The sequence below is a fragment of the Diadema setosum genome, chromosome 18, assembly GCF_964275005.1.
Source record: "Diadema setosum chromosome 18, eeDiaSeto1, whole genome shotgun sequence".
Taxonomy (NCBI): Eukaryota; Metazoa; Echinodermata; class Echinoidea; order Diadematoida; family Diadematidae; genus Diadema; species Diadema setosum.
This window is the reverse complement of record NC_092702.1, coordinates 10228722-10248629: the sequence shown is the minus strand read 5'-3', so window position 1 is coordinate 10248629 and position 19908 is coordinate 10228722. Positions and strand designations below refer to the sequence as shown.

Here is a 19908-nt window from a genome sequence, read left to right as displayed (position 1 = left end):
ACAGTATCTATTTATTTCAAATTCATTTTTTTAATAGGGGGTTCTTGGGTTCTTTTATTAAGTATATAAATTGTCACCCTTGTGATAACGCACTGGGTTTGGTGACAAATCTGACCATGTGTTGTCAAGAAGAGGGAAATGTGTTGGTCCCCCTCCCCCCTAGCCCATCTCCAAATCTGCTATGAACCAAGTGCAGACTACAGTCACAATCTACTTACTCACAGCACTAACCTATCTCTTCTGGTTCTAGACAAAAGATTTCTTAAATTTGGGGGCTTTGCCTCCCACCCGAACTTGAAACTACAGTCATCAATGTACTAACCTCATAGTACAGTTAAACTCGCCTAAGTCAACATCGCATGTGTCGAATAATCGCGCAAGTCGATGATTTTAAAAAGTCCTGATTTTTCCCCATTGACTTACGTGTATTAATTCACTCACAAGTCGAAGTTTGTAAGTCGAATACTCGCCTAAGTCGATGAAATTCCAAGAACACTTTCACGGAAAAACCATTAAATTCACTGTGCCTAAGTCGAATAAGATTTTATTGTGCAATAAATCACTGTCAAAATCACGAGACGCCAGTTTTTGTTTACATAAGAACTAGCCCGACCAGACAGGTGACAAAAATATGATCTAAAGTATCAAAATTCAAAGCGATCGCATGCGATTGTTGAACTCTCTTCGTGTTTGGAGGTCCGCTGGTCCAGCCCTGTCGCGCTAGCGCTACGTATGTACAGCGACTGGGCTGTGTAATAGTTGTGCGTACAGCGACTGGGCTGTGTATAGTCTGTGTATGTTTGCAGTCTGCGCTGTGCAGTGGATGGATGAAGCTGCTGAGTTTTCAAAGTGGAAAGTAGGGGAAAAGTTACGGGCACGGGTAAATCAGAATTACACCTCCACGGTATGGTAAACTGGAATCAATCACTGATCACTGCTCAAATATCGTTCATATTCACTTCCCCAAGGTTTAACAAGGGTGTAAAGTAATCGGACCTGTGCCAATACTAATGCACTGTCCATGCAAAGTTAGCCGCGGCCCTGCCGGGTGACCCGTGCTGCCGCACACCACCTCTCCAGCTCTCGGCTCCAGAGTAGACAACATACATGTGCATTTATACATAATGTACGTGTGGTGTAACTGTTGTTAAGTCTATTTTTTCGACTTACGCACAAGTCAAAAATCGCCTCAGTCGATGTGTTCTGCTCAGTCCCGAGAAGATCGACTTATGCGAGTTTAACTGTATTAACTTAACTCTATCACTACTGGTTCTAGAGAAGAAGATTTTTTTCATTCATTTCATTTCAATTTCATTCCAAAAACCCTACCACAGAAATGGTAAGAAGCCAGCTGCCAGATAAATAGCTTGGCTGAAACAAGACTCAAAATTTGAGATGCACTCTATCACGTCAGGAAGTAGACATTCAAACTCAAACAACATACATGTAATAATAGAATAGCAAACTGAAAACTTTCAAAATTAAAAGCACTGAATTTTAAAAATCCATATACTTTGAACTTTTGGTGAGATTTCAAACTTTTTTTCAACAAATATTAGATTTCTTCTTTTTCCATCCAAGTCACCTCATTTTGCAGTTTTCTCTTCTAGTTTTCTCCAGTTTTCTCTTTCAGTTTTCTCTTCTAGGACTTATACTGTAACAGTCTATTTCTAGTGTGAACTACACAGTCGTATTGGAAATGTATAGCAGCCAAAGCCATTGGCCTCCAGCATCTCTTGATCATAAGTCCAGAGCAGAGTCAGCAATGTCTGCAAGCATCTCTGCTTCCCGTGACACCTGTACTGTCAAATCATCACTCAGCTGCCAGATCATGATCACACCACACGCATCTCCCGAGGCAAGAAGACGCCGACTGAAAGAACAGTAAAAAGATATGCAAATAAGAAAATAAATAAAATTGTGTTACATATATCGATGTTGAAAATTGTGTTTACATACAATGTTGCTACCATTTTTATTCATAGACCAACCACAATTGCCTTATTTTGCCACACAACAGGTGTTTTAAAAGGGTGATTTCTTTTATATTTCTTCATAAATTTGTAGTTGTTGACTATGCAGCATTAGCGACTATGATCTGAGAGTCAGGGGTGCCAAACAGGGGAAAAAAACAAAAAACAAAAACAACAGCCTAGATGGCAGTGTTAGTATTCTACTGCTTGATATCTGATGGGCTCTATGGGAAACGAAATGCCAAAGCCATCACTAATTCACAGTCCTTTCAAAACTTCAAAGCACCTTTGTCATGGAAATTCATAAATTACAGGCTATGGTTTTATTGTTGAGCCCACCGGAAGTGAGGGGAGACTAAGGGATCGCCTGCAGCGTCTGTCCGTCCGTCTGTCGTCCGTCCGTCTGTTGTCTGTCCGATACGCTACAAAAACTTCAATAACTCTTTACTCTGGGCTTCAATTGCAATCAAACTTCAAGGGAAGAGGGGTCATACAAAGTTTCACATTTTACCATATATGAAGGTCACTTGGATGGTAGATGTCCCTTGGGGAGTGGATGGTCACCACAAGGTCAATGGTCACAAGCATGGGTCAACAAACTTTTAGAGCCCAATGTTAAGATTTTATGGCGCATTTCTATTATGGGTCATAACTTTTGATCCATAGGTCCGTTTGTGACTAAACTAGGATGGTACATGTCCCTTGGGGAGTGGATGATCACAAGGTCAAAGGTCACAAGCAGGGGTCAACGAACTTTTAGAGCCCAATGTTAAGTTTTTATGGCGCATTTCTATTATGGGTCATAACTTTTGATCCATAGGTCCGTTTGTGACCAAACTTGGATGTTAGATGTCCCTTGGGGAGTGGATGGTCACCACAAGGTCAAAGGTCACAGGCAGGGGTCAATGAACTTTAAGGGCCCAATGTTCAGTTTTTATTACACGCTTCTTTTTTGCCATAAATTTTTACCCTTTTATATCTCTTTTTATCTGTTATATCTCTTTTTTTAAAAATCTGTTATATCCCATTCGCGAGACACATTATGGCACTTGCCTTGTTTAATGTTCACATATTTCTGGATCTACATGGTAGGGGATGCAATACTGCACTCAAGCCATAGTGAGCTTGAGTAGAGTCGTGTACCTGCTTTAAAACTCTTCCTTCACATGTTACTTTTCATAGCATTTATATTATGCAGGGCTCCACACTAACTTTTATTTTTGGTGGCCCGAAAATAAAATCTGGTGGCCTGAAAAAAAAAAATTCACGAAAAACATAAAAAAACTAAATCGGTCCTACTAAACAGAGAAAAATAAATATTAAGTATTACTGAAGTGATACAGGTACCCATGTCTAACATAAATGAATAGAAAATTCAATCATCTTACCGTTATTCTGAGTTCTAAGATTTAGCAAATAGGCTCATAGATTATTATAAAAGTTGATGCCTATTTAGGTGGTCAAAACTTAGGTTTGAAATGATAAAGTGGGAGCATTTGCAGACATTTATTTTGTAAACATCCGACATTTGTTTTGACATTGTAAAGAGCTGAAAGTTACTGTTATTCATATTTTATTGTAAAAGCAATCATCCAACATTTACTAGTATTTTGACACCTTAAGGAGCCGAATGTTACCGTTAATCATTTTCAAATGTAAAAGCAAACAACTGACATTCATTTTAGCATCTTATGGAGCTGAATGTTATCCTTATTCATTTCCTAACGTGAAAGCAAACATCCGCTATTTATTATAGCATCTAACTGAGCCGATTGATACCGTTAGTCATTTCCAAAAGCAAACATCTGACATTTATTTTATTATCGTAGGGAGCCGAATTTTATTGCTGTCCACTTCCGAAAGTGAAATGAATCATCTGACAATTATTTTAGCATTGTACGGAGCTGAATTTTACTGTTTTTCATTTTTGAACGTCAAGGCAGACATCAGACATTTACTTTACCATCAAACACAGCTGAATGTTACTGTCATTCATGTCGAAATGTAATAGCAAATATCCGACATTTATTTTAGCTTTGTATGGGGCAGAATATTACTGCTATTCACTTCTGAACGTAAAAGCAATCATCTGACATTTGTTTTAGCATCTTCCGGAGCCGAATGTTATTGCTATTTACTTTCAAAAGTAAATGCATACATCCAGCAATTATTTAAACATCGTACGGAGTTGAATATTATTGTTATTAATTTCCAAACGTCAGAGGGATCATTTGACATTTATTTTAGCATCTTCCGGAGCTGAATGATATTGCTATTTACTTTCGAACGTGAAAGCGAACATCCGGCATTTATTTTATCATTGTACGGAGTTGAATATTATTGTTATTCATTTCCAAACGTCAAAAGGGATCATTTGACATTTATTTCAGCATCTTCCCAAGCCGAATGTTATCCTTATTCATTTCCAAACACAAAATCAAATATCTGACATTAATTCTAGCACCGTTCGGAGCTGAATCTTACCATTATTCATTTCTAAAAGTATAAGCAAACATCCCGAAATTTATTTTAGTATCATACAGAGTCGAATATTACCCTTATTCATTTCCAAAATTAAAAGCAAACATCTGACATTTATTTTAGCATCTTACGGAGCCGATTGTTACCGCCGTCCATTTCCAAAAGTAAAGGAAAACATCCGACTTTTTTTGGTGGTCCAATCGGGCCACCAAAATCTTCATTTCTGAAATTTTGGTGGCCCGACGTGCGTTTTTGGTGGCCCCGGGTCACCGGGCCACCGTTAGTGTAGGTGAAATACACCAACACACACACACACAAACAAGTGTCAGCTGACATTTTTGTAGACATTGAACCTACCAGTTTTCACCAGAAGAAGTTGTAAGAGTTCAGGCTTACTTTGATTTGTTAAATTCCACGATGCTGACAGGCTGCTTGTCCTGACTTGCCTCCAGACTGCATGTAGGTTTGACCTTGCTTCTGCGGAGGTCATAGAGGAGGAGATGACCTCGTCCAGTAGCAGCAGCAAACACAAGAGGGCGCACAGGGGACCACTGGGCTGAGAAGATATAGCCTTGGCCAGGTTCCACAGAGAAAATTGGCCTTGCCTGGAGAAGGATGAAGAAAGTACAGTAAACCTTGTGTAAGTCAACATAGACAGGACCAGGGAAAATCTGTTGACTAATGCATAAGTTGACAAAATGATGACTTGAAGTCATTACATGCTCATACATTTAGTGGTATCTTCAGTTATTTTTAGATGTTAATGATGATGGTTATAATGATGACATGGCCTTTGAAATACACAGAAAGACAAGTTTAGCCACAAGTCTCACAAGTCGATGAAATCTTTCAAAGGCAGAAACATATGATCAGATATACACTTAAACTCGCATAAGTCGATCTTCTCGGGACTGAGCAAAACACATCGACTTAGGCGAGTTTCGACTTGTGCGTAAGTAAAAAAAAAATTGATTTACAGTTACACCACGCGTACATATGTATAATGTACGTTGTCTACTCTGGAGCCGAGAGCTGGAGCGGTGTGCCCGATATTTGCCCTTCAGCAAGACACGTTATCCACATTGATGCAGGCCAGGGCTCCACACTAAATTTTATTTTGGTGGCCCAATCGGGCCACCAAAATGATTGATTTTTATTTTTTGGTGGCCCCCCCCCAAAAAAAACCAAGCAAAACTAAATCGGTCCTACTAAACATAGAAAAATAAATATTAAGTATTACTGAAGTGATACAGGACGGTACCCACGTCTAAAATAAATAAATAGAAAATTTATTCATCTTATACCGTTATTCTGAGTTCTAAGATTTAGCAAACAGGCTTATGGATTATTATAAAAGTTGATGCCTATTTCGGTGGTCAAAATTTACGTTTGAAATGAAAAAGTGGGAGCATTTGCAGACATTTGTAAACATCCGACATTTGTTTTAGCATCGTAAAGAGCCGAATGTTACCGTCAATCATTTTCAAATGTAAAAACAAGCAACCGACATTCATTCTAGGATCTTACGGAGCTGAATATCATCCTTATTCATTTCCGAACGTGAAAGCAAACATCCGCTTTTTATTTTATCATCTGAGCCGATTGATACCATTAATCATATCCAAATGTAAAAGAAACAATCTGTTACTTATTTTAGCATCGTACGGAGCAGAATATTACCGTTATTAGATCTCCAAATTCAAAAGCAAACACCTGATATTTATATGATTGTAAGGAGCCAATGTTACTGCTGTCTACTTCCGAAAGTGAAATGAATCATCTGACAATCATTTCAGCATCGTAAGGAGCCGAATGTTATACTGTTTTTCATATTCGAACGTCAAGGCAGACATCCGACATTTACTTTACCATCAAACGCAGATGAATGTTATTGTTATTCATTTCAAAAATGTTAAATAGCAAATGTCTGATGTTTATTTTAGCATCATAATTATGGAGCAGAATGTTACTGCTATTCACTTCCGAACGTAAAAGCAATCATCTGACATTTATTTTGGCATCTTCCGGAGCCGAAATGTTACATGCTATTTACTTTCGAACGTAAAAAAAGCGAACATTCGGCATTTATTTCATCATCGTACAGAGTTGAAAATATTATTGTTATTCATTTCAGAACGACAAAGGGATCATTCAACATATATTTTAGCATCTTCCGGAGCTGAATGTTATTATTTACTTTCGAACGTAAAAGTAAACATCCGGCATGTATTTTTTATCATCGTACGAAGTGGATTATTATCATTCATTTCCGAACGTCAAAGGGATAATTTGACGTTTACTTTAGCATCTTCCGGAGATGAATGTTATTGTTATTTACTTTCTAATGTAAAAGTAAACATCCAGCATTTATTTTATCATCATATGGAGTTGAATATCATTATTATTCATATCCGAACGTCAAAGCAAACATTCGACATTTATTTCAGCAGCTTCCGGAGCCGTATTTTATCCTTATTCATTTCCGAACGCAAAATCAAATATCTGACATTAATTTCAGCACCGCACGGAACTGAATCTTACCATTATTCATTTCCAAAAGTATAAGCAAACATCCGACATTTATTTTGGTATTATACGGAGTCGAATATTACCGTTATTCATTTCCAAGAGCAAACATCTGACATTTATTCTAGCATCTTATGGAGCCAATTGTTACCGCTGTTCATTTCCAAAACTGAAGGCAAACATCCGGCTTTTTTGGTGGCCCGGCATGTGTTTTTGGTGACCCCCGTCGCAAATTTACCATTTGCGAAATCGTGATTCGATTCGCGAAAAGACTCCGCTAAATATAAGGCATAGATCGCTACACTTGGCAGGGGCTACGTCGTCCTTTCACCAGGTCTCGGTAACGGAAACCAAAATCTCGCGTGAGTTCTTATTGCGTTACCTATTGTTAATGTCAACGAAACATTGTTAATTTGCGCTTGGGATCGTTACTACAAATGTTAATTTTCCCGATCGTTAGTTTGCGTTACTAACGATTCAGGTGAAACCGCTTCCGTTAATGAAACGTTAATGTTTATTAACGCAAAGTTTCTTTTGGTATATATACTGTATGTAAACAAAAACTGGCGTCTCGTGATTTTGACAGTGATTTATTGCACAATAAAATCTTTTTCGACTTAGGTACAGTGAATTCAATCGTTTTTCCGTGAAAGTGTTCTTGGAATTTCATCGACTTAGGCGAGTATTCGACTTAAAAAATTCGACTTGTGAGTGAATTAATACATGTAAGTCAATGGGGAAAAATCAGGACTTTTTAAAATCGACTTGCGCGATTATTCGACATATGCTACGTCGACTTAGGCGAGTTTAACTGTATTACTGTCCATTATCTCCCTGCTTTGTGTTTCAAGAAGTAGTATTTTGCCAACCCAGAATTTGATCATTGCAGGTCATCACCTGCTAATGTAACAAACCAGCCGACATGACCAGCAAGTGAGCAAAGCTCAAGTTTCTATATGAACATGGTATGCAAAAGCGCACCATATTTATTATTAGGCGGGAACGCGGTTGCCATAATGGAATCAGTCTGGGCCTGCTTGGGCAAAATCTGTGCTGGCGACCCAAACAGAATAAATAGACAAGTGAGCTGGGTTTTTTTAAGGGTTTTCGCAATGATTCAAGGAGGGTCCAAATACTGGCAGCAGTATAAATGGGGTAACTGTTGAATCCAAAGTATCCTTTGGTGATGATGATGTTCATCCTTCGCTGGCGAAGACGACCACAACTTCTAGTAACACTACATTCCTTGAGTGCGAAGATGGCTTATCAGTCCAATCCTAGCCCTAAAACGCCTGGTGCAGTGTGGACATGGAAATGCCGCAGGTACGCCAAGCTGAGAGGTTGCTCTGCTTTTCCGTCCCTGCCGTTTTTGCTCCTGCTCCTCCACACGTCTCACTTCGTAGCCTGACACACCAGAGCTGACCACGGATCGCCACGCAGATCGGTCTTGTGCCATCGTTTCCCATGTGTCCGGGTTGATGCTACAGCATTTCATGAATGCTTTCAGTGTGTCCTTGTAGTGCTTCCTCTGACCTCCTTGACAGCGCTTGCCTTCCATTAGTTCACCGTAGAGCAGTTTTGGCAAACGTTCGTCGGACATTCAAAGTACATGCCCCGCCCATCTGAGTTGGGAGCACTTGAGCATCGCATGAACACTCTCCATCTGGGCTCTCTGAAGTACTTCGGTGTCTGGTACCTTGTTTTGCCATTTCACGTGTAGCAGATTTCGGAGGCATTTCATATGGAAGGAGTTCAGCTGCCTGGCATGCCGGCTGTACATTGTCCATGCTTGGCAGGCGTACAGTAGAGAGGGCAGGACGACTGCACGGTACACCTTATGTTTGGTTTGAAGACTTATTTCTCTTCTCTCCCACACCCTGTCTCTGAGTTTGCCGAAGGCCGAGCAGGCCCTGGCAATTCTGTAGGAGACTTCTTCGTCGATGCTGATATTTCGTGACAGTGTGCTGCCAAGGTAAACAAATTTGTCTGCCACTTTCAACTTCTCGCCGTTGATCGTAATGGTTGGCTCTGTGTAGGGAGGTGCAGGGGCTGGCTGATGCATCACAGCTCAGTCTTCTTTATGCTTATCACCAGACCGAAGACGTCACAGGCGTTGGCAAATTGGTCAATGCTTTCCTGCATGTCATGTTTTCGCAATGATTCAAGGAGGCTCCAAATGCTGGCAGCAGTATAAATGGGGTAACTGTTGAATCCAAAGTATCCTTTGGTACACGTACAAGGGAATACAATTTAGAATACAATCAAAATTTTGAAGTTTCCTGCTATGCTTCCATTTGACTCTTCACACCTAACAGCCATCAAGATGGTATATTGAAGTGATGTTGAAATAAGAAATTATTACAGGTAGCGAAAGGAAAGTCAATTTTGCACAGATCTATAGACATTGATACTGTATTACATTGGATGTATTGCCTATTTAAAAGACATCAAAATTAAAACCCACTGGGTGGACTATCAAATATGGAATGTCCGAAAGCATGGAAAATGCATGCATTTGAAATATCAATGAATGAACTGACATAAAAACAAAGAAGTTTCAATGGTATAACATATCTGGCTGACAAATCAATTCCGCCATAAACTTCTCCTGGTCAACAATATTGGCAATCATTATAAATCATCATCATTCACTGTTACATGTATTAACAGACAAATAATTGGTGAATTATTGAATTTTTGAACTTCTCATACACTCCAGTTTGACTGCCATTTTGGAACAGTCAGAAACAGCTGGCCAGATGTTGTATGTTATGAAGCATCAGACACATCCATACACCCAAAGACACATTCTTTAGGGGTATCCTTGTTTAATACTGACCCTTTGGCTCAGGTAAGCTAAAAATGATTAGTGATAGTGCACAAATACTAATGGATGTACACAAACCTGTTAAACTTTTCTACCTACATAATAGTGTATAAGGTGTTATTTTCATGAGGGTTTAATTTTCACAAATTCTGTGAATCACTCTTGGACAATAAATTCAACAACAAGTGAAAATATCTCTGACAGACAGTGCACTTATGACAGCCTTGGTGTCCAAATCACGAAAACAGCATCTTGCGAAAATATATGCAAAAATAACAGCTTATACAATAGGTTGTCATGTACATGTACCTCTAGCATGCTGTAGACCCTGATACACATGTCTGTGCCACATGAAAGGAAGAGGTTCCTGTGGAAGGGAGAGCACTGGAGAGCATGGACTGGACCATCGTGGGGGTGGAAGGCAAACGTAACCGGAGAGTACAGTGGGATGGACAGGATTGTCTCACCTGTGGCAGAGACAAACAATGCACAATTTGTGTATATGATGCTACTTTCTCAAATCTGGTGTACCTACAGGTACATGTACAATGTATGAAAATTTACACATATCTGCACTGAATACCCTGCACGATACTCTAATGCTTACCAGATCTTGATGCTGTCATAGTTAATTAACTGATTTTGACAATGAGTTATAAAATAATCCCTAGGATGCTCTTTATAATATTTCCATCATTGGGATTTATTGCAAGTTCTCCTGCTGACTTTGTTCCACATACACATAATCAACATTCATGTACGGAGATCTTCAATCAATGTATATGAAGACATACAGAAGAAGATAGAAGGTGGATGAGGATGGAGGAAGCGAAAGAAGAAAACCAAGAATAAAAACAAACAAGAGACAGGATGGCAGTTGCATCATATGACTATCTCTTGCAGTATGTAATCCAGATGGCTAGTGATGTTGGCATGTACACAGATGAATGGTGATGCTTGGGTTAAAACCTTTATTTGTCATTAAACACTCATTTAATATCACTGTACAATCATGAACAAGCACTTCACTTTTTACATCGTGTGAAAAACATGATGCCCATACATGCTACATGAGACAGAAATAAATGAATAAAGAATCACAAATAACTCAAGACTTTGACACAAATTACTTTGCATGTACTGTACACCTCGCAAGCTAAGGTTAACCAAATGCATCACAAACATATCTAACTCCTGTACAAGCTAAAATTTTTGCATTGTTTTTCTTTTTGTGAATTTCACCAGTTGTACAGGGAATCACTGAGTAAAAATACTTAGTACTAGTATTGTCACTTAATATTCATTTCTTTTTATTTTGTAAAAGATGAAGTAATGATTACTAAACCCTCATAAACAAAGTTTGTCAAAATCCTTGGAGCCCTTGGGAAACCTGGCCTTAATTTTCAAGAGTCAGAAATTCTATACACAAACTGCAAATCACCAAATTTTTATCTGCATCTTCACTACCACGTTCACTTGCTTATCACTCACCAGTTGGGACAGGACCCTTGGAGTTTACAGAACACTTGAAGAGCCCACCAGACTCAGAGCCTAGCACAAACTGTGTCTTGTCCTCCTCCACAAATGACACTCCACTTACTGAAAGATATTCAACAAAAATTGGCAGAACAGAATAACTTTTATCAAAATAAGGATGTTACAAAACATCTGAGGGCATCATTTCAAATGCTGTCATCCCAAACACAATCAATCCTTCACAATTTTCCCCTAAACCCCATATCCTACCACCCATTGAGATATGTGCCAATAGTTATAGAAAGGTAATATTGATTTGCAACTTTTGAAAAGATTGCCTGCTTTTCCTAAGCTTTCAAACTGTTGTACTGATGTTTCAGCATTCATTGAATCCACATGTGTATTTTTGCACAAAATGTTCTTTAAGTGAAGACAAGTTTCAGCAGTACTTGTTTGATGTACACTGTAACGGCCAACAAAGCTACAATAAACTGGCCATTCTGCCATTACATGCTGCTAAATGGTCTGCAGCATATTATGGGATGTCAATGTATTCTATTAAAATTGGGAGTTGTGCGAGGGTCGACCAAGTCAAAGCTCTAGCAGCACATTACTTGCAGTGTGTACTTCATGTCATAGGGTTACATAATATGTGAAAGTGTATTCAACACAGATAACAGATACAGCCTCAACTTCATTTAAACCTGAACACTTTAACATTTAGAAAATTGTAGAGCAATTTTCTCGACCTTCTCTATTGTAGAAGCCTCAATAAAGAAAATTCAGAGCACAACTGAACCCCTAAAACTTAAACTGATCTTTGACTTACAGAGACAATGTCAATTACAGACAAACAAGGAGAAGAATGTCCTGCATCCGATTATGTTAGTGTATATACCTAAACCATCCTAGCCTTGTGTGGTTACCAACATATGTGAGATTTCGGATTACTGCAGCAGTTAATAATGTCCTTCATCCGTAGAAAAAGGTTGTGAAGAAGGAAACTTGATCTACTATGCCTGCCATCCAAAGGAAAACAAAATTTCCATTGAATTGTGGTACTCTGTATAGTGAGCATCCCAACACAAAACATTGAGTAACATCACTGGTACAATTTAGACAATTTGGAAATGTGGTCACCTTGGCAATTTTCTGTATTCTGCATATCAGGGGGCTGTAAAAATGCCCACATAAAAATCCGGAGTTTCCATAAAGCACTAGAGAAGATGAAGTTGTCATACATGCATCTCAATGGGTGAAAAACTATCTCCAAATCAGGGAGATTTCACATTCTGTTATCAGGATATTATAGGATATCTAAATCAACACTGAGCTTCATACAGCATCAGGGGGACTTGCTAGCACTACCATCATACCTCCCATTTCTCCATCACTTCTTGACCTTGACCCTGCATTGAAACCAGCTGGCAGGCAACTTGCTAGTAGAATAAACCCTTCCTCCAGCACGAGGGAGCCCTTCCTCTCATTGACAACCCAGCGTAGCACCTTCCCATCAGCACTTGCACTGATAATCTGGGCAAAGATGGAGGAGACATTTGAAATGATATGAAGGCATTGAACAATCAGCTCAAACATTATCAAAGCAACTATGATGATTCAAAGCACAGTAAACTGTTACAAAGCTTAGGCCTTGAATTAAAATCTGTGTATAGAATAGCAATCACTTTGTCATAATTATGGTCTGGTGTCAAGGTTCCCATTTTCTACAGAAAATGGACCACACTCTGCCCTTTGATGGTACTGTAAAAGTGGCAATTTTTGCGGTGTTGAAATTTTCGCACATTTCGCACAACCAGAGACTAGCGCGAAAATAAAAGCACGTGAATATTTTTGCCTGCTGTATGTTCCATTGTGGGATGTCTTAATTCCGCAGAATTAAAAACACGCGAAACTCTTCTTACACGGCCAAGCGCAAAAAATTAGTCGCAGGAAAATATCCACTTTTACAGTATTCATACCGCAATGGAGGTTGCCAAAAGCATATATAATATGCACTCATCAAATGCAGAAAGCTTAGAGAAAATTGGGTGATCTGTTCTACAATTTCACAGTTTCAATTACTTTCTAGGCAGCCATCTGCAGGTACAAACTCTCTGTAGCAGATTGTGTTGTCACTGTAATAGAATGATATTATTCCACTGAGACAATGATAGAGTACTTGACCTCCATAAAGCATGGAGGAAAATATTTACCTTCATACATCTTAGTAACATGTCAAGAGTGTGTATCACGGTAGTAATACTAATCTTCTACATTTCCTGAATCCACACAAATGTTTGGGGCAAAGTTTTTTACATTACAAACAGGGCGATACCATCATATTGTACTGATATTGTCTTTTAAGAGGTGTGTAACACGTGATATACTGAGGGTGTAATATTTCTTCAAGATATTGGCATGCTGAGGGAGAATATTGTCTCAAGGGGGAAAATTTAATTCCCAAGGGACTGTCAAGTTTTATAGTACAATACTAGACGAAGCAATATTTGTTATTATATATGGTCCACATAAAGACATATCATTTCATTCTAGCCCTGTAGGCAGCCTGTAATATTATGGAATTATTGATACCTTATGTGATATCACTGTTTGCAATTTAATGATTTCAGTGCTCACTGCATTAGTCATGTGACTGAATTATGATCACTCACTGATCAGTATTTATGCTGATCATTTGTGACCGTGCATCACTAAACGACCAAAAAGTTGCATGCAGTGCTTTTGTGTGAGGACTGAAAATAGGTGAAATGGGTCAACCTAGCCAATCTTGAGTTTTTCATATTTTCTGAAAGAGCAAATCTTCTTGTACATTATGTTAAAGTTTGGGATCATAAAAAAAGCAGAAAAATGTGTTTTTAGCAGTTTTTCTCCAACACTTTCTTGTACAATAGTGTAATTAGATGTGTCTATTAGAGTCCCCCTTACATTTCTTAAAAACCCTGTACACACTCTTCACTTTCAACTCTAATAACTTTAGAAATGATGGTGTAATGCTTTGAAAGTTGGCATTAATCATGGGCAGAATGTGAGATTTTCTGTAATATTTCAATAATAATTGTAAAATAAGCATGTGTGTAGGATTGATGAAAAGAGTGACCATTTTTGCAATCTTGTACTAGGTAAGGATGGTAAGGGCAAAACTCCCTGCCAAAAGGGCTCTTTGATCAATCAGTGTTCTACAGTCATCAAAGTCATCATCGTTTAATGAGAATACAATACATATATAATGTCAAACAAGGTACAGACAAGACCATGCTCATATTCAATGTATTCTGACTGTAACAGCAATTACGGGAAGTAAACTTGGCTCATGCTGTATTAGTGTGGGATGTACATCCTTATTTTGACTCTGCCACAAGAAAGCTGTGCTTCCTTATGAATTGTTAGATGATATGAATACAAAAATGGCTGAAAAGGCAACCCACTTACATCATATTTCTTTGGCCTGCTTGGGTCTTGCAGCCAATAGAGTTGTGTCACTGGCTCACGATGGGTGTCATCCCCAATACCTGATGTAGCAACCAAGTTCTCATCTTCTCTACTTAGGTCCCACACCATAACTTCACCTGGATGGTCAGAGAAAGAAAGAGAGAGACTATTTAAGCTTTCAAACTGTGACAAAAAAAGAGAGAGAAAAAAAAAGATAAAGTATGCCTAAAGCAGCCAGTAGTTGCTTGTTTGTGCATTCAATTCCATTAATCTTTACATAGAAAGTCAGTTAGTTCTGATTTATGGTTGCAATTCTGCCTGTACGGATCAACATAAAGAAACCTTGGAGTAGATCAATGCATCATCACATTTGTTCAGTTTTTGTCCCTCTTTCTGTTGATTTGCATTTTTTTTTTGTTGAATTTCCTACATAACAATCGGTACTGTGAGCTGGTTGGCAGCATAAAACCTACAAGCTGGAAAACAAGAGGAATCATCCATTCATCCACTCAGTCTTTTCTCACTGATCACAAAAAATGAAAATCCAGTTTATGGCATCAATGGACACACTACCACTTGACTATCTACATAGTTCCTGCCTGATTTCTCTCCCAACTTCCTGTCCTGCAACCGCTGAGAATAGAAAGGTCAACTAAAAAAGATCTGATAATGGAAGGTCTAATTGCTTTGAAAGTGAAAAGGTTGAAAAAAAATTTGAGAATGAATGAGTTAAAAAATGGCTCTACAGAAAATGCATGAGTTAATATGCTGTACATCGTTCATTGCGCTCGTTCCATCAGTAAATCTTGCAAAACACAGCACCAGAACAGGGTTAGTTCAAAAACTGCACGCCACGCAATAGACATCTACAACTGATCTGCACTTTTCAACACTTCATAAACATACTCATTCAGGTATACATTTCTTTCTTGACATTTTTTTTTTTTTAAAGTGGCGCCATCTCTTGGAAGATAGCCATGTTTGAGAATCAGTTGTGCTAGGTACTGCCAAAGCAAAAGCAAGAACATGCCTGACAATATACCTTGACAGACATACAAATAAGCATGTAGTCATTTCAATTTGCATAATCAGTTTTTCTGTGTGTGTGGTCAATGTGTATCTGAGCTTGGAGTGATTTGATCAAACATGTATTAGACAGTAAAAAAAGAAAGTAGTTTCTTGTCTAGATTTTTGGTGATGTGGGAGGTCCTTACTAAAAGATGGAAAGGCTCTAATTAAGGCACTCATGAAGTTCTGCATTGTCTCATACATGTATAACGATTTTTAAACATGCATAAACTAGCCCATAACTAATTGCATCTGAGTCTCCAAAGTCAGGTAAATGTTAAATATTTGCAATTTATTTTGACACTTTCTGCACAATTCAATATGACATTACAGCATCGCTGTGTGCAGGCATGTATTGTACCGATGGCAGCACTACCCTTATACCAGTACAATACGTATTGTACCGCGACCGACTAGCTGGTAGGGACCTAACTACTAACTGCCTGAGTGCAGCGCGGCCCTGAGACCTTCAATTCATGCAATGAGTATGTACATGATTGAAAATAATTTGTGGTGCGAAACCTGCATTTCCATCCTAGTGGGATAGCAGCGCACTAGGACTGGTAATACGTATACATAACTGCTGTTTGAAACCAAGTCATGGCCATGGTATGCATACATGAGTAAGTAGAGTGTGTGCGGAGTCTTGTCCACTCACGGTGTGCATGAAATCATGATTGCTAGGTTAATTTCCGATGTTCTTCCGGCCGCCCAAAAGTAGCAAATATACAAAAAAGTGGATGTAACAACTCAAAAGAAATGCGAAAGGGGATGTTTTTTTTTGTGTGGATATTTTCATCAGCATTTCAAAAAATATTAAAAAGTAAAGAATTTGATGAGGCACCCAAATCAGATGCATGCGAGGACGAGGAACTACTTTCTTTTTTTAATTTGCTTTATCCATAATTGGTTGGTGGAAAAAGCTTTAGAGGCTTTAATACTGTAAAAATGAATCTGGACTTGCAGCTTTATTGTCGATATGTTAGTGTTTATTTATCTGTCCTACATGATGCAGAAAAGCATATTGCAAATGACCTTATCATTACTTGGAGAAATACTTAGCCTGCTAATAAGGTGAGAGAGGTGTAAAATGACACGCTATGATACAGTGATGTAACACCAAATGCATGACCTAACTCATTCCAAGATATAAAGGCAAACACAAGGTAATGCTTGAGAGGAGATATTACCATTGAAGGTCCCTCCAACCAGTAGAGCTGGGTGAATTGGGTGAAAGGTGGTGCACATGAGACAGTTCTGAAATCAAATGACATAAAATGTACCTTCACATTTAGACAATACCTGCAACAATTATATTCTATATATCATGCCTTCACTACCCCCACTTCTTTTAGCTAAAAGGCATCCTATAATGTCTAAATGTGTAGAAAATACACTGTTAGGTTATTTTCCATATAAACTGTGAGATATTCTACCATTGTGTATTAAATCTCTCTACGACAGTCAAACATACAGTCAGACCATTATGTTATGTTACTCCCGCACGCACTGCGCACGGGGTCGCTTCGTGCGGCTGCGCACAGGTTCGTGCGATCTCGCACGGGAGCGTATGGCTCCGTGCGCCCCTGTACGCACCCGTGCGTAGTCGTGCACCTCCGTGCGGATCTGCACGCCCCCGTGCAGATCCGCACGCCTGCGTGCGGATCCATACTCCCTCGCACGCTGTCGCACGGACCCGTGCGGGTCTGGCGCACGGTCCCGTGCGGGTCGGGCGCACGGACCCGTGCGGCTTTTGGGTGCGATTTCGCACGGCCCCGTGCCGCCAGTGCTTGGTTCCCGCATGATCCCATCTCACCTCCCTGGTTCCCGCAGTGCTTACACGGTACGTGTGTATCAGGTGTATACCGCGTGCGAGTCCATGCGCCATTCCCCGGCCGACAGTTTCAGCGCAAGCGTGAAATGAGACGATTCCCGACAATACGAAAGGCTTGTTACTTGCGCCAAGGAGCTTCAAACCCTTGCTTGCTTATTGCCAGTCAGTCGGCAAGCCGAAAAACCCCGTCTAGAATATCCAAGTTCTCGCACGGGTGACCTCGAGTTGACCCCGCAGATCATGATCACTGAATTACGTTTTCACATGATTTTTTTTTTTTTTTTTTTATTTGACAGGTTAAGGTTAAAACCTGAATGCAATATTGTTTAAATTTTCCAAGAGCGACATGAAAGGTCATCGACTTCGTGCATGGCTAATTCATTACCGATGTCCCGGAAATAATGGGTTCACATACTCGTCTAAAATTCCCCAAAGAGTCTTCTTTTTCATTGTAGGGCACTAACGAACGCATACCATGTAAAAGGAAAATTATTATCCAGCTATAAGATGATACCTAAGGTGTAACGTGATGATTTGATGGGTCAGCAGCGCGCGCCAGCAGAAATCATAAGGATATCATTCCTTTACTCGGCACGAAATCGCGAAAATATTGTACTGTCCCACATATAGAAATTGACGTGTTCCATGGAGGCCCTTTGTGTGTTATGAGCGACCCCAGCGTAACTGACATGGTCAATTATAAGCGTCTACTAGCTGTGATATACCTTGTTTGTGTCTGTCGGTGGGCATTATGAACAAGTAGCCTATTGCCTCTTGCTTGGCCTCTCTCTCTCTCTCTGTCTTCTCTCTCTCTCAACAAGTCATGAATTCACTTTACCCATCATGCCTAATCGAACTTCGACATGATTGAGGTAACCGCGCCTTTTTATTCTCATAGTCAAAATCAAACTAATTCTTTACATAATTTAAAAAAAAATCTTCATATAATTTCTCAAAATACTCAAAAGATGGCCTCAGTCAAAACTTTCTACAAAGATTGCATACGCCAATCTTTACGGCCTAAACAAGTTTTTTAGAGAGCTATTAGTTCACCCTGTGACGATGACTTCGATTGCGTTTTGAACTTGTACCGAATTACTTTCAACACAACTATTATATACCTTTATAGTTCGATTGATGAACTAGTCTTTTGAATTGATAACCGACATTCGTAATCGTAAGCATACAGTAACAAAATACTGTCAATAACAGTTGGAAAATGCAAATGCTATAATAATAGCGCGAGTAACGATCATCTTCATACATTCTAATTCCCAAGTGATGTCGCTTCGAAAATGACACATGGTTTGACTACTGCTTCAAGCAAAGAAAAGTAAAAGGAATGGGATATACTTCTAATGATAATATCACGCCGTACAAGGCATTCCACTGTATTTGGTAATGTCGGTTACGTTTTTGTGCGCTTTACGTACGGAAAATAAAAGGCAGATTGATGCTATAAAATGCTAACACAACGCATTCAAATGATTTTTTGAAATAGACCGTGTACAATGTAATGTTTTAGTATTCGGTTTGAAACTTTAAATTTGCGAGTCCTTTATAATTATAATGGGTTATTACATTATTAATTCAAGCAAAAATTACAGTACTTTAAGGATTCGGATTTGCTCACAAGATTAACAATGCTATCTTTGGCAATAGTTTGCAACAGAGACAATCCGCTTCAATAGATATACAATGTAATTCTGTTTTCATAAATAGAAAGGAAAACGTAAATAAGTCAACTTTATAACTTCAATGAGCTTTCTCACCAACTGAACTTGATTTGATCTGCCGTGCATGATATCGCTGTGTGTTCTATTAATTCTATGATATTGTTTAATTTGATATTGTTTAATTGGCACACGTGTTTTTTTTTTATGCAGAATATTTCAGGTAAGTATAATTCATTGAAGCTAATAATGTTTGTACATAGACGTGTTCGTTGTTTTGTATTTTCATTTTTATAATATATCACGTGTCCATTATCTGATTATGACTACGAAAATATGACAACTGTTTAAATGCGGAGTATGTACTGGAACACTAATGTCTCCCACCAGTATAGACAAACTAATTTCTAGTCGTCTATCCCCGCTTGAAATGGAAATGAAATTACACACCAAAAAAAAAAAAAAAAAAAAGAAGAAAGGAAACGAAGTTCAATTTTCAGTAGATTTCAACTGTTTTGTTTAGTGCCTGATACATATAATGGGCAAAATTCTTTAGCGCATAAGCAATCACACAACTTAATTGGGAATAAATTTATGTCT

General features: G+C 38.8%; 1 protein-coding gene across 2 annotated transcripts in view; it reads right to left on the bottom strand.

The window, feature by feature from the left end:
• Positions 1-1212: 1212 nt before the first annotated feature.
• The window catches only part of LOC140241618 (cytoplasmic dynein 2 intermediate chain 2-like), a 55709-nt gene continuing 37013 nt past the window's right edge, over positions 1213-19908 (bottom strand). For both annotated transcript variants that reach the window (XM_072321355.1, XM_072321356.1), the window contains 7 exons: positions 16992-17058; positions 14734-14870; positions 12660-12816; positions 11299-11406; positions 10117-10274; positions 4851-5059; positions 1213-1873 (listed from right to left, as the gene is read on the bottom strand). In XM_072321355.1, the coding sequence (XP_072177456.1) occupies positions 1741-1873; positions 4851-5059; positions 10117-10274; positions 11299-11406; positions 12660-12816; positions 14734-14870; positions 16992-17058 (969 nt within the window). In that variant the 3' untranslated portion in view covers positions 1213-1740. The remainder of the gene's footprint in view (positions 1874-4850; positions 5060-10116; positions 10275-11298; positions 11407-12659; positions 12817-14733; positions 14871-16991; positions 17059-19908) is intronic.